Source organism: Borostomias antarcticus (genome assembly GCF_949987555.1).
Source record: "Borostomias antarcticus genome assembly, chromosome: 14".
Taxonomy (NCBI): domain Eukaryota; kingdom Metazoa; phylum Chordata; class Actinopteri; order Stomiiformes; family Stomiidae; genus Borostomias; species Borostomias antarcticus.
In genome coordinates, this window is record NC_140247.1 from 25,672,696 (window position 1) to 25,688,746 (window position 16,051).

Consider the following 16,051-nt stretch of genomic DNA (forward strand, 5'->3'; position numbering starts at 1 on the left):
GCTACACTGGTGAAAAGCTAGCTCTTCAACGGCATGAGTGGACGGTATTTATACTGGGGGAGTGAGTTTAACCAACAACTCGCTACTTAACTCAGGACTTAGGAGGACTCTGTTTCACTCGGTCACGCATGGGCTCAGTTTAAAGCGAGATGCACTGTTTTTAACTATTGATATTAAAGCAAAACATTTATAGGCCTACTAGCTTCAGTATTATAGTGTAAAAAGGAATGGACATTGTATTTGGTCCTGGTATTCCCTAAAATAGTTGCAGAAATTAATAATGTCTCTTTTGTTTCTGATCTACAGCTCTTCAAACAGCACAGCACAGATGTACATGAGTACAAAGTGAGGAACGGCTTGGAGTGAATCATGTGTCACTGTGAGTGTCCAGTCAGGTAGTCTTATCAGGAACAAGTTGTGGGAAACACCTCAGACTTAAAGAACTTGTGAAAAACCATACGGTCTAGTTTGAATGCAGTGATTGTTTTACATCTTGTATGATTGTTACGTTAAACTGAAGTAATATTTTTGTCATGTTTCATAATTAAATATCTGGTTATATCACAAAAGTTATGCAAAGGATAAAGTGAACATTGGTGTTCTTTGACTGATCCTCATTCTCTATTCTGCAGGACAACAACGATTATACATCTGGAAGGTTGACCTCATTAATACATCTGATGTATTTGTTTTCTGTATTTTTATTCAGTGATAATCTTATAGATTGTATTATGTTCTGTACAATAAAGTTATGACTATATTGACCTGGCTCTGTCATAAACCTAGTTTTATCATTCCTTTAGGTCGCGTGTGTGTGTGCGCGTGACTGATTGAATTCAAACAATTCCTAACACACGAGGACAATCTGACACTTGTCAGATGACTACACTGCTGTCACCATGGAGAGAGCATAGCCAGTGCCCAGGTCTTTGTTATAAACAGATCTGCTGCAGTATAATTAGTTAACTAGATTACTGAGAAACACTGGTTAATGTTCTGCTACTGTTCAAAGGCATTTGAGCGATTTGTTCTCCGGATCGTTCAACCACTTGCTATGTGCCTGCTGAATGTTTGATCACATTCCACACATACTATAGCGTTTGTCATTAGGTGTAGTGTAAATGCTGTATTCACCTGTAGTCTGCCTTTAAGTCTGTGACTGGTCCATTATAATTTTGAATTTCACACAGGGCAACTTGGACAGAGAACAGGGCAGCTTCCCTATAAGGGTGAGCCCCAGGGAACATGATCCTGAAAAGCCTCCAGCTCATTACGACTGATTTGGTTCGACCACCTGTATAAATTAAAATGGCAGCTATAGAATGTACATTGCGTACAGTAAATGAGGTAATGAGTTTGTTAGACCGATCCTGCTTTTGCAAATCTACCCCCCGGGGTCGCCCCCTTTGGTCTTTCCATGGTGGGATTCGAGGGGAACAGTCTGGAACACGCGGACACAATATTCCATCCATTAACAAAAAAAAGTCCTGTCCATTGTTGAATGTAATTTGTTGTCAAGAGACTGGTCTTTGAATTCCAAAATAGGAACCATCTTTAAAGAAGTAAAAAAAAAAAAACCTTAGGCTACATTTATCCCACGTGTTTCCTTTGACCTTTCCTTGCGTGCGTAGCCTTCATGCGTGACAGCGTGCGTGAGAAGGGGGAGGTGAACGGCCATATCGAGCTCAGCCGTGTCAGAGGAACCCGGAGGAACCACACTGTTCTCTTAAACACGCGGCAGCACAAACCAGCTTAGTCTCGCCATTCATCCGGCCCTCCTTCCTCCAGTGCAAGCTTTCCTTCTGTAGCTATCCCATACCGTGCGTACGGCAATGTTTTTCTGCAGAGCGGCCTGGCAAAAATGTGGGCCTTTGGCACGGAACACCGCCTACAGGTTATCTCGAGATGGTGAGTAGCTATACTGTGCCATAGTCGATCAATAACCGAGTTAGAGCTGATTTCATACGGGTTGGAGTTTTGTTTGCAGCGTGCCCGTGAGCACTTTTCAGAGTAGAACATTTTGTTCCAATGCATCCCGACTTTGCGCACACAACCGCAGCTGCAATTTGAAAGATGGTCCTGGTGTTGTAGTCCAGGGATAATGAAGGTCAATTGGAATTTGTTGGCAATGATGCTTCCAATGCTAATATCCATATGCGATAGCCTATAGGAGCGTCATACTCATGTTAAAGGGATATCCATCTTATTGGAGTAGCAGTCTAAGATTCAAGATCTGCCTAAACGAGGACCTATTAGCAATGAAACGGCTACGAGTAAGAATGCATTTGTGCGTCATTGTGCAGACTGAGCATCAGCTCTACTGCTGTAGGCTAAATCCTCTTCAATCATTTGATGAACGTTACTGTGCCTCGCCGGTCCAGGATGGCTATATGGTTACGTTAGAGGACGATAGTTGCTCTGTCTTGGAGGGGTGATATACATTAATAACGAATGGTGGGCTTGAGATAAGACCACGTAATATAACATGTCTGTGCTGATTCATTACAGCGTTTTTATTGATTCTGATGCGTTCATTTGACCCTAAACACTCCGGTGTTTATTGACCTTCAGTAGATCAAGGGTGGCACAGAAATATGGTTCCTGCTGTTGCTCACGTGGTAAGAACGTGTGACGCTTATAGGCTGCGGACATAGAGCACACGTCATCACGCTGTTCCCGGAGCCGTGCTAAGCATCACATTAGTCATTTAGCAGGTCCTTTATCCAAAGTGACTTACAATAATTGCATTTAATGCAGGTAGTCACTGTAGCCTACTACTACTCACCAGAACTCACAAGTGCATCTCCCCTCTAAACAAGACTAAGAGCATAATCTAGTACTAAAGCGAAAGTGCAAGCATAAATGAAACCTTGAACAGTTGTTTCATTCATATGCTATGAAGCTACACAATGACTATTTCCAGCTCCTATACATTTGTGTGCACCCCGGGGAAGATTACCAGTTGTTCTGCCACAGCTAATAGGGAAGCACAATCAACCTAAACATTGAGTCTGTTTGACATGTGCCTATAGCCTAGCCTAGGCTTACTGGTATCAAACATTTGAGTTTTAGGGTTCTGTTGAAACATGGGAGGCACAGATGTCTTTTAGATTAAAGAGAAATTAAAGAAGTGTTGGCAAGTTTGGAAACAGCTTGTCTTCTACTGCTTCCCTCAGGACACCGCTCTCTTGTTAGCATTGCTCTGGCTTTTCCTTGGCCTCTGCATAAAATGCTTTAGCTGCTTCTGGTTAAATAACAATGGAGTCTGGATGCTTATTTATTGGCCTGCATCCTCTCTTAAACTCGCACGCACACACACACAGACACACACAGACAGACAGTCTCTGCCTGCTGTCAAGCACCAGCGGCGTCCTCTTAAAAGATCACGCGACATCAGGCCTTGATAATGTCCGTTTGTGTGCATGTGCTCTCTCTGCTCCCGCCTCCTACCTCTCTGGAGCTCAGCTCACACACGCGTTATGGAGCCCCGCTCGTCCTTCCTCACCCTCCCCTCCCCGCCTCACCCCCACCCACCGCACCCAGCTGCACTTAGCAGGTGCGAGGGTATCATGCCTTAATCCTATGGCACCGTGGCCCCTGTCTCTACAATCCTTAACCTTTCAAATCCTTCAAGGTTTTATCTGATTTACAGATATAAATAACAGGGTCTTGGATAGAGCCTCGTTAGGAGGCTCAGTGGGGCCACAGTGACTGGATTAGCCAGGTGAGAGTTTGAGAGGTTAAATCCCATTCGAGACTTCCAGGTACTTTTGTCGTGGTTGTCGTTGGGTAAAACGAGTAGGTCTTCGCATTGGTAACTGCTAGTCCTGAATACATTGATAGGGCTAGCATTGTGCAATAGCCCTATAAGATTACATTAGATGAGGGAATACCCGTCCCAAAGAGGGTTCCACGCCCTCTTAATAAGTAGTGTACGGAATCATTACAGCGTTATTAGGCTCACTAGCCATGTAGGGTACGCTTGAGGCTTCATCGGATGTAAGTGGCTTGTCTGTTGCATGGAATGTGTGTTGCGCATCTTTGTGCCATGCGTTCCTGGGTGTCGCATGCATGTCTGCAAAAGTTGTTCTGACCTGGCAGCTTAAGCAGGAAACCCTGGTCCGCGATCAGCTGTAGTAAACAAAGACGGCCTGGGGGTGGAGTACAGTCCCTCCTTCCCGCTGACGTAATGGCTGTTTAGGCTACTCAGCGCTAGGAAACTAAATGTAGGGGCAGCATGTAATGACACAGCAGTCCACAGCTTCTGCGCGGTCACAGAAAATATGCTGAGAGGCAGCAGGAGACACATTTTCTCATTTCTAACAGGTCTGCCTGTTTGCCAGTTTGTAAATTGGACTATTGGACTTCCAGCCAAATGAGAAACTAGCCTGACTTGTTTGTACTGTACTCTCTGTCCTTGGGCATTAAGCCAGTTTTAATGTTTCAAACAGGCTACTAAGTGTTCAGTTCCTGGCCTCAGTACAAGAGGAGGTGTGACTGTTTTAGGCAGATGAGTGGTGACCGGCATACCTCCCCTTGCACTCCAAGTGAGACACATCTGATTTATTTGTGCCTGAGACCAGCTGCAATCTTTTTTGAAAGCCACCCGGCAGGGTCCATCTCAGCTTATGTTCACCTGGTGGAGGTTTGGGGCATCTGGGTTGAATTCAGTCCAAATTCTTAGACTTTCCTTGATCTCTTTTGTTATATCGGCCACATTCTCCAAAACGCATGGGAGGAGAAGGTCTCTCCAGTGTGTTTTGAGGTGACAAAACAATACAAGGAATCATGGAAAATGTGAAAATTCTACTTGACTAATAACTACGTATCTAGACGTTACGCATGACATTATAAAGATTTGATTCTCAGAGGAGATAACAGGAGATGATCTCTAACCTTTGACCTTTGACCTCTGCAGTGGTGCCCAGGCGGCAGATGTCGTCGGCCCCGGGCGGATCGGGGGAGAACATCGTCTACGCCCTGCTGTGTACCGGGGCCCTAGTCGCGTCAGTTACCTATGTGAGTGCATGTCCCCAAAAAAACATGTTTTTTTCAATTCACATAATAATTTAGATTTATTCTACATTACAAATGTAGCCCTAGTCCTTTCTCCTAAGGAAACCACATAGATTATAATGAACTGGATAGCCATGTAGCCTATGTAGTATCGTGGAATTCACTTAAGCCCCAGACGCACTGGAAGAGTCTGACGCTAGCGTTTTGAAGTACACCAATTGTTTTAAATGGCCGATCTCACACCAAAAGCGTTTTGAGGTGAGTTAAACTGCCTTGACGCTTCTACTCAGAACTTGTTTACATTTTGGAGCGTCAAATGGGGACCCATGCAGCGGTCCCCCCCCCCACCCCCCCCCTGGACAGCTCCCTATCAAAGCTGACGCCTGCAGTGCGCCATAGGAGCGTCAAATGAGGCGAGTCAAATGAAGCGCATCAATTGACTCTTCCAGTGCATCTGGGGCTTTAGACTCACGAGTCGGTCTCTAAATGCTGCACTTAGCTAGAGACTGAAGACATTCATCCAGGTTTCGTTGCTAAAAGTGGGTTGAAACAATTTGAGATATTGAAAAACTTGCATTGCAGAATCAATCCAAGGTCTTTAGGGCAGTCCTTCCTGATGGAGCGGTAAATGTTTAGTTTTGACTCCAGTTAAGGATGAAGATGGGGGGAGGACATAATTTGGGTAAGGCGGGTCTTCACCCTATGAGAGATATAGGCAGTGGTTTTTGGATTTTCAGAGGCGGAGATCTCCAAAGTCTAGCATCGCAAGATTAGAATTCACCTAAGCAAACCAGTAGTGTCTCTATCCATATCAATTCTTGTGAGTCTAGAAATGGGAATTTTCATATGTGTTCCACACAGACCTACAAGACTGTGACCACAGACCACGAAAGATTCAGTGAGCGTGTGGCTGAAATCCAAGCCAGACCCAAGTCAGAGTGGCAGCCGAGACCCTGGCCCCCCAAGGGTAAGAACCTCTACACCTCAATCACCACCCCCTCGGTCACCGCCTCTTGTCATTCACTTCCAGGTTAGCATCAGCCCCCTTAGTGGTCATACTTCAAGTGGCTGTTGCATCAGTATTCTGAAGATAACTAGTCCTAGGCACCGTTGCGTCATGGTACAGCAATCACCCCTGTGATTCACTGTACACTCCTGAGGCAGTGAAGGCCTGTTTGTCCTGATCGAGAAAGGAAGAGATGTGATCCAAGCTCGGGATTGTGGGAGAGTTGGAGGCCTGGATAATCTCTACTTATTTCTGTGTCCGAGGAAAGTCGCTTCCCACACACACTTGCAGTCTCCTAAAGCTGAAGCCTGGCTTGTCTTTGTCTGTGTGTTGCCGTTTTTTTGTCTCCCTCAGTGAGGCTTCTTGTTGAAGTGGCCATCCCGCCGAGGGCCCTGTTTAGACCAGTAGATTCACACCAGCTTGTAGACCAGAGCTAGTCAGTGCCTCCTCCTCTGTTCCCCCTAGTCAGTGTAGCATCTCAAACACAGACACATTACAGACGCATCAGGACAGGATAGCAAAGTTACCTCTTAAGGTGTGTGTGCGTGTGTGTGTTCAACTATGAACTCACATATTTGGCCAGACCACCCCGCACCCTCAGCCAAGCTGGTCAGCCTGGCTCTCTCGTGTGCACATGTCACTGCTGCCAGAGCATGCCCTACAACTGGCAAAAACAACAACAAACAAACAAAAACACGCTCTTCGTCCAAGTTCCAACTATTTATACCCCAGTGGATCAGCTGTTACGTCACGGCGGAGTGGACAGGGAGGGAGTTTATTTATATTGTCTGGTTCGACAAAATGGGTTTGTAAGTCGAGCGAGTCAGGAAGCGATCAGCTGTAATTGTAGTGGCTTTGTTGTGCACTAGTGGTGGATGTTTATTTAGGCTGGAGTGGTTTACAGAGTGACATACTTTATCACACCTTGAAGTCTGCGTAGGCTTGTGTATCTTTCATTGTGAACTCGTGCTAGACGCATGCCAAGAGACATCGCCTCATACACACCTCAATGTTCCATTGTACATCACAGTATAGTACATCAGAGTACACAGTATATCCTGAGTATCAGAGTACACAGTATATCCTGAGTATCAGAGTACACAGTATAGCCGGTGACACTGATTCCCTGTGTGCGTTTTCAGATGGAGAAGACGAAGAAGAGGGTAAGTGTCTTTGTGTGACTAATATCTCATAACTAATTCAAGCTTGTACAGTTTTCACTCACAGTCTGAGTGTACCTCTGAATGACCAATGATGCACTACTTGGGAAAGGGAACCTTGGCATGGACTTGATGTTTCTCCCTATCCTTCTTTCACTGGTTGCCTTGAACGTTTTCTGTAGAGATGCACTCAATATGCTTCCTTGACTGCTCATTTCCTGTTGGACGATCCACCCCAAAACATGTACTGTACTCTCCCTCCTGTGTCGTTTTCACTCCCTGTTCCTTTAACGTAAAAAAAAAAAAAAACAATCAATCTCTCTGCTACCAAACTCAAGTCCACAGTGATGGTCTCATCACGCCGAGACAACAGGTTAATTTGTTATAGAGCGCCAACAATAAAGGGTTAAGTCCCTTGAAGTCCCTTACCATCAATGATGCGTTGCACAAGTAGCCATTTTGAATAGATGGAAACCACATAGCATAGGCTTTGTGGTTGAAATTTGACGAAGTGTAATTGTACAGTTAATTGTTTAAAAATGTTTTGTTAAAAGCTAAAATTCGCTTCGCTTTTTGCTAACTGTCTGTATTTTTGCTCTTTTCAGTGTAAAGCTAAATAAGGTCCTCTGAGACCGATTGTCTACACGTCAGGGGACTATAGAACTGGACTATAGAACTGGACTCTTTGGATGAATCTGAAAAATCCAAATTCCTCTCCTTGTCTTTCCTCCTGTCCTGTACTGCTAATTATGAGCCCAGCTATCCATGCATTCAAATTAAACGCCTGTTTCTGAAAGTTTCTCACTACTCTCTCTGCTTTTATTCATTTGATGGACTGGTGCTATATTTTAGTGTCTTGTTGGTGTAATGTTAAATGCAAATGGATGAATAAATGTATAGAGATAAGTGTATAGAGATGACTGTACTGTATAGAGAGCGTACCCCGATTTGAGCTTAATAAAACGAACGCGCCCCGACCACCTGGACTGTCTCTGTTATCGTTGGACTTCCAGGTTCTGGTAGCTTTGATTGGATGGTAAGGCCCGTCAGCCGTCCCTCCGCCCGCCCTCCCTCACCACCTCTCCCCCCCTTCTCTTGTCCTCTTCCCCTCTCTTCTTTTCCCTCCCTCGTCTCTCCCTCTCCTGGGTGTGCATGCCGGTGTGTAGTGAGCTCTGCTGTGCAGTGATTTCTGCAGCACTCAGCTTCTTGCTCCCTGCAGGTGGGGGGGGAAGGTGCAGTCTGGAGGAGTGGTAAGAGGTTGTGCGTCTGTGCGTGCGTGTGTGTGTGTGTGTGTGTGTGTGTGTGTGTGTGTGTGTGTGTGTGTGTGTGTGTGTGTGTGTGTGTGTGTGTGTGTGTGTGTGTGTGTGTGTGTGTGTGTGTGTGTGTGTGTGTGTGTGTGTGTGTGTGTGTGTGTGTGTGTGTGTGTGTGTGTGTGTGTGTGTGTGTGCGCGCGCGTGTGCGTGATATTGTGAAAGCAGGATAGTCTTGAGTCTCATAGGAGAATACAAAAAACATTTGAATGAAAACCTATTTCATGTAAATATGTAAGGGGGAAAAAGGATGTAATTTTGCACCATTTTAAACTTTCAGTAATCTGTTAGAAAAAGATGAAGTGTAGGAGATGACTAGTTAAGTTCATAGGTGAGCTTATCCTGATCATGGGATATACTCAGGCAGTATGGTGTGAGTGAACCTTGCAGAAAAACAATATTGTTTTTTTGATTAGTCTTCCTCTCTCTTTTTCAGGTGAGGCAGCAGAGGGAGGAGAGGAGGCTGCAGAAGAACCTGCGGAAGAGGCCGCCGCCGAGCCTGTCACGGAGGAGGAGGAGCCTGCTGTGGAGGCGGAGCCTGTTGTACAGACGGAGGCGGAGCCTGCAGCCATAGAGGCGGAGCCTGCAGTAGAGGCGGAGCCAGCAGCAGAAGAGACTGTGGCGGAGGAGATTGCCGCTGCGGTTGCCGAAACCGCCGAGGTCGTTGCCGAGGTCGCAGAGGTGGTCGCCGAGGCGGCGGAGGAAGTGGAGGCGGCGGCGCAGGAAGTGGCCAAAGCGGCCGAGGCGTTGGAGGAGGCGGCCGAGGCGATCGCCACGCCCGCCATCGCCGAGGAGACGGTCGTCGCGGCAGTGGAGCCAGAGGCGGAGAGCAATGGTACGGCCCCTCCCCCTGAGGAGGAGGAGGCGGCCTCTGAGGCCTGAGTGGCCTCACTCACACACACACACACACACCACGTATCAAACAAACCTCCACTCACGCACAGACAGCCCGACAGTAGAGAGGTTCTTTATCCCACCACACCACTAATAGCAGACGCGCAGTCCAACATTGGTACCCACAGCTTGTGGGTCGCAGGGGCTCCTCCCCATCTTAACCCTTGTGGGTTCTTCTCTTAGAAAAAGCAAATCCTTTTCTCTTGTATTTATTGGAGTTTATGTAGATGGCAGGGGGGGGAGTAGTGATGTGGCTGGTGTTACCACAGTGTGAAAAGAGAGAAAACGGAGTAGATTATTATTTAATAGATTATATTATTATTAGTAGGTTATTTCCTCCACGTTCTTCACACTTTGAGATTTGTTTGTGTGGCGTAGATTATATTATTTAATAAATGTAGTGCTTGACAAAGTCTATGTGGGTTATGTACAGAATTTTGTGAGTCCTGAGGTTACATTCTTAACAATGCTCTCACCAGGGAGGCCATTTGTTCCTGTCCAGCTGAGCAGGACGTAAACACCTCAGCAAGACCCTGTATAAAGTAGCAACGATGTCATCATTGTGAGGCGTGCTACTGCACAGTTGAGGAAGTACTATAGTGGTGACCCCATGCTTTTTGGAGCAGTAAGAATAGAAACACCCTGTTAGTCCAGTGCACTGTGCTCCCAGGATGTGAACAGACGCCTGCTTTTCCCTCCAGACCACCTCACCTGAGTGTGAACGTTTTGCAGCCCATGGTAGCCTGGCACTGAGGTCTCCTATTCAGAGACATGTTATTGAACCTCCTGGGATACCTTGGAATGCAAAAGGTCTGCATCCTTCGTCTGTGTCCCTAGTTCTTGTCAAACACTGACCACTCTGGTTACAGGGCTCCGTTGACTTCACGTACCTTAAACCTCTCACCTTGTCTTACCTCACAGGCTGCATGCAAACAAACAAACAAACCAGCGAACTGTACAATGAAGAAACACTCCATTTGTTAAATTGTTTTGTAATGTGTGGCCACAACCAGCTCAGGTACAACTCAGGCTTCTCAAAACAGAGATTTTCACCACTGTATTTTGTTGCCCCAAAGCCTTTTTAACAAGTCCTTCTCTGCCAGATATCACTGAGTTGGTACACGCCAATGTAATGACATGAAAGCTTTGTTAACCTTAACTGCTGTGTTATCTCGTGCAGCTGTGTGATAGCTTCCCCAGGCGAACTCTGAACCCTGTACACGTCCTGTAACTGTTGCGGTGTTTTTATTCTTACCTGTAAGAATTGGTAACGTAAAAAAAAACAGTACTCCAAATCATGTGTGGTGCTTTTAGATTTTCTTTTAACTGGCTAAAGCAGCGGTTAGTGTCAACTGGTGAAGGGAATTCTTCGAGATATATACAATAAAAGTATTGTCAAACTGGAAAGAGCTATTCCCGTGTTTAATTTGTCTCAGTTTGGTCTGCTTACGCTGACGGCTAGCATGTAGGGCTTTGGGCTGCAGGAAACCGCAGTGCAGAAATCTAAAATAACACAGGACTCGGCCAGCAAGACTGCTAGCATCACTAAAGTTATGAATGTGTTTGAGTATGAAAATATCAAACACTTTATAGCTTTGGTTCATGCAGTAATATTTCACTGCTAAACTGATATTGTACTTATTTTGCTTTGAACAACTAATGGATAAGCTGCCACACTGACACAACAGCTGCCCAAACGTTGTTGGTAAATGGCGCTCAAATCAACACGCAAATGACTACCATTCAATCTGGTGTGTGTATTCCTTTGTGATATTTGGCAGGAAGGCCTTTTTCATGTGTTTTATGTGCTGTGGCATCTATTGCAAACACACTCATTGTACAGTGTATATTCAGATTATTGATATGAATACAGAATGTAATGTCTTTATTCACACTGGTGATTGGGTTGTTGGTGAATGCACTTTTGCACATTGCTCTGTCTGTGTGTCTCTCTCTCTCTCTCACACACACACACACACACACACCATTTCCACTGCAAATTACTCCGTCCACCCTCTTTCGCCGACTCATCTGCTCAGTTTGTCCTGTCACACATTAGGGAGGTCCTCTCCTGTGGGCTTTCCCTTTATGGTGTCCTCTGCTATGCCTGTTTTCTGCACCCAGGGGGGGGGGGGGGGGGGCAATTCTGATTGTCGTACGATTTGTTGATGCGGGGTGGGGGTTGTTTACTTTTCGCAGAGTTTTTATTTTCATCTGTTTTCTTTTTCTGCTCCTCTTGCTGCCCCCTGCGAGATGCTGCCCTGGGCGTCTGCCCATGTCGCCCATGCCTAAATACGCCACTGGGTATACTTGGGGGGGGGGGGGGGAGACTGGGGTTGGACAATGTTAAAAACTCACATGATGGGAAGACTTTTCTGATGAACCGTTGTACAGTATGTACAGTACATGTGTCTTTGTTCAGTTGGTGCTCAGCCCTGCGTGTTTCTAAATCCTAAATCCCCTGCCTGCTTGATGGTATTACTGTACCCTTCTTGTGGTTACTGGCTAATGCTGTGTTTGTGTCTCCGCACTTGCATGTTAGTCCCCCCCTCACCCACACACAAGTCAGCTAGAAACCAGGCCTCCGCTAAACTGACCTACTAACCAAAGAATAAATCCTCTCACCTGTCACCTGGGATATGTACAGTACAAGGAACTAACATGGCTACATCACATCTTTTTTTCTTTTTCTTTTCGTTTTTCAAGTCACCAACAGTCCTGAGTTACGAGTCTTGTGTACTGAATGTCCTGTCTGTGACCGGAGTGGGTGAGTCATGTCGGGCCTGTGGTGGGTTCTATGTTTCAGTGCTGACGGCCGCCGCTGCCATTGAGGTGACGAGCGTCGACGTGCTGGAAGTGGCCGTTCCTGTGGAAAGTGTGGCAGTAGAAGAGGCCATGGTGGAGGCTGCTCCAGTGACTGAGGCCCCAGTCGAGGCCGCTCCGGCTGAAGTTGTGGCTTCGCCAATGGAAGCTGCACCGGCCCCGGTAGAAGTTGCCCCCACGGCTGTCGAAGAGGCACCAGCAGCGGAGGTCGCCCCAGCAGTAGAAGTCCCTGCCCAGGTAGAAGAAGCCCCAGCAGCAGTGGAAGAGGCCCCAGCAGCAGTGGAAGAGGGCACAGTAATGGAAGCCACTGCCCAGGTTGAAGAGGCCCCTGCAGTAGTGGAAGCAGTGGTGGAAGAGGCCCCTGCAGTAGTGGAAGTATCGGCCCCTGCAGTAGTGGAAGAGGCCCCTGCAGTAGTGGAAGCAGTGGCCCTAGCAGTGGTGGAAGAGGCCCCATCAGTAGTGGAAGAGGCCCCAGCAGTAGTGGAAGCAGTGGCCCCGGAAGCGGTGGAAGCAGTGGCCCTGGAAGCAGTGGCCCCGGAAGCGGTGGAAGCAGTGGCCCCGGCAGCGGTGGAAGCAGTGGCCCCGGCAGCAGTAGTGGAAGAGGCCCCAGCAGCAGTAGTGGAAGAGGCCCCAGCAGCGGTGGAAGCAGTGGCCCCGGAAGCGGTGGAAGCAGTGGCCCCAGCAGCGGTGGAAGCAGTGGCCCCAGCAGCAGTAGTGGAAGAGGCCCCAGCAGTAGTGGAAGTAGTGGCCCCAGCATTAGTTGAAGAGGCCCCAGCAGCAGCAGTAGAAGCAGTGGCCCCAGCAGTAGTGGAAGAGGCCCCAGCAGTAGTGGAAGCGGTGGCCCCAGCAGCGGGGGAGGTAGCAGCAGAGCCTGCACCTGAGGAGACCCCTGCTGACGATCCCAAGAGAGAGTACATTGTGGTGACACTGGAGGGAGCGCCCAGGTCTGACAAGAGCCCCAGGGTCCTGGGAGTCGGCCCTATGACTGGAAGGGTCATCCCAGCCCCAGAGGAGGACGGCGCCCCTGCTGCTGAGGTAACAGGTAATCTCACAACTAATACTCACAGAATGCAACTAATCAATTACTGATAAATACTGGACTGTGGGATCATGGCATTAGATTATTAGCATTAGATTGGCGGAAGTTCTATGATTGGTATCTTTAAAATTGTGTGAGTGAAATATACAATGAGAAGCTAACAAGCGATGCATGCCTCGCTGTCAATTTTTATTAATGCACACTGTTTTTAGACATGACTCCTTTGATACAGTAGTACTGAAAACTCAATGACGGTATTAACATTTTGAGTTACACATTTAGGTACTATTTTTTTATTTTTTTATTTTGTAGTTGGTTTATTTATTTTTACCATGGTAGTTAACGTTGAGATTCACAATTTTAAGTGAGACCAGTCCAAACAGTTACAGGCAATGACACTTCTCTTTTAGTTCTATACATGTTGGCTAATAGAGACTTGCTTTCTCCTCAGGGCAAGCGGAAGCTGCTTAGGATGCAGATGCAGTAGTTCCTGTTGTACGTACAAATGTCCCTCTTTTGATTCAATATTCTCAATTTGTAGAGAAAAACTACTTTGAGCTGTCTTTATCTCTGTTGATAAGTCCACTGATGTGAATTGCCATTTTATTGTGTACGCCAGCCTTGGTAACAAGTGCTTTCCTCTCCCGTCTATCCTAGAAATCTCCTGGAGCTCTCTGGTGATGAACCTTTACCCCAAGGAAGAAAATGGGTTGTGCCTTTCCCCAACCCCGACCCCTCTCCCCTCACTATCCCTCTCCTTAACGCACCCCAACACTTTGACCCCTGTATCTGTAGTTTAAAAACTTGTCTACTTATCTTGGTCCAGGGAATTGTCTGTAAATATTTATATATTCAGATGATGCCTGCTTTATGAAACCAGCATTTGGTGTGTTTTCTAAATGTACATCTCTGGTTCATTTGCAAAATACTGGTTATGGTGGGCCCATAGCTTTACTGTTTTCTCACAGGGATTTTCCTGGTTACAACTGTGAAGGATACGTTTCTCTGCTTGAGCGGTTTCCCTCACATCCAGTCCAAGTTTACTGCACCTCCAAGACCTCTCACTAGAGCACTCCACCGGTGTCTCCTGATTCTCACCAACAAATGCGATATTACACTGCCTAATCTGTGATACCACCTTGCAAGAGTGAGGCATGTGTTTGTGAGTGACCAGCATCCTTTAACTATCCTCAGGTTTTTTCCTCTTCTAGACGCTGTTTGAGAGAAAAACCCAAAAAATATTTCAACTTCAAAGACAGTGGGTTCAACAGTTTTTTTTGTAAAACACTCTTTCGGTTTACTGGCTCCTTCCAAGGACACTTGATCCAGTAGGCTACAACACTCACTACCTCAGCTTTCCGTCTGTTACCCGCCTCACAGACACTCGCCAAAGCAGATGCAGTGTTACAGACCGCATCCCAAACCCTTAGAGTTACAAGTTGCATTTTATTTGTGGAAACGATTAGGACAAATGGGTTTAGCTAGTGCAAATTATGTCCTCATGCTTACTCATAATGTCACAGTTCAATAATATTACATGCTTGTCTTCCATCACAGGATCAGCATCTCTTGAGATTTCATAAGGCAGACATTTTCATCTCTGTGTTCTCCCACCCCCGGGCTGTTGTAGAGCCTTGCTGTAATTTCCTTGGTTCACATTGCAGGAGTACAGAGATGTTAGATAACATACTTTACTGCTTAGTTCTGCGTAGCTGCATAGGCAATGAATTGCTGTGATAGGTGGCTCACAGTGAATGGAGTAACGAGTGACCAGTATAATGGAAATAGACCACAGTAGATTCAGAAAATTCTTCACACTTATCAAACCCATTTACGGTCATCAGTAGGGTGATGGACCGATGTACCGTGCTCGACAACTGTGTTGTAGTTTTCACTCTCCGCTTTCCTCACTTTTGTTGTATTCCTGCTTGTTTTATCTTCTTGCTTATGTCGGACATGTTTGAAAAGGGATCGAGGTCAATGACAAAGATCTGAATGTACGCTTATATTCCTAACGAATCGGGATTATTCGGTGCGTCTTATGTTTGCAGGCAGGTCTCGTATAATGGGATTGATGCTTGTCTTGTGAACGGATGACTTGGCACTGGTCTAGGAAAGACCAGAAACGGTGACTGTGACACTGCTGTTTTGTGAAATAAAGAGGGAAATAAATCTTCTGTTTGCTTTGTCAGATCATGTTTATCTGCTAATGTTTTGTGTCAGAGTCAATTTTACATTACTGGTGGGTGCTCAGTATTAATTCTTCATGGGCAAAATTCTCAACCCTGCAACCAAGGTCATGTTTGGAACACCAATGTGTATCAACGGCTAAAATCAATCATTTATATTCGCCAAGTAGGTTTACACCTACGAGGAATTTGCCTTGGTCTGTTGATGACAATATAGTGCAAGACAGGGCAATGCAAAATACAATAAATATAAAATATACAAAAATGTGTGAAAATAGTGTTTCCGAGTCTCATGCCTTGTTGATGAGGCCAGTTGCAGTCGGGAAGAAGCCGTGTCAGGGTTTTGGTCCTGATGGAGCGCAACCTCCTACCGGAGGGGTTCAAGGCAAGGCAAGTTTATTTATATAGCACATTTCAGCCACAGGGCAATTCAAGGTGCTTTACATGAGACATTAAAAGCATTAAAACAAAAAGCAAGACATAGACATTTAAAACAAAAGGCAGGACAAATTAAAAGCATTAAAACAAAAAGCAAGTCATTATAGACATTTAAACAAAAAGCAGGACAAATAGAATATAGGAATAAAAGTTACAGAAGTTACAAAAGGTTTGTG

At 46.1% G+C, this 16,051-nt stretch overlaps 1 protein-coding gene across 1 annotated transcript; it reads left to right on the top strand.

The window, feature by feature from the left end:
- The first annotated feature begins 1,667 nt into the window (after positions 1 to 1,667).
- On the top strand, positions 1,668 to 15,375 carry mgarpa (mitochondria localized glutamic acid rich protein a). Its single transcript, XM_084448664.1, has 9 exons — positions 1,668 to 1,908; positions 4,919 to 5,019; positions 5,878 to 5,983; positions 7,165 to 7,185; positions 8,196 to 8,218; positions 8,883 to 9,327; positions 12,193 to 13,251; positions 13,700 to 13,743; positions 13,906 to 15,375. The coding sequence occupies exons 1-8, from the start codon at positions 1,833 to 1,835 to the stop codon at positions 13,717 to 13,719; spliced, it is 1,851 nt and encodes a 616-aa protein (XP_084304790.1). The 5' UTR covers positions 1,668 to 1,832; the 3' UTR covers positions 13,720 to 13,743; positions 13,906 to 15,375.
- Positions 15,376 to 16,051: the final 676 nt, after the last annotated feature.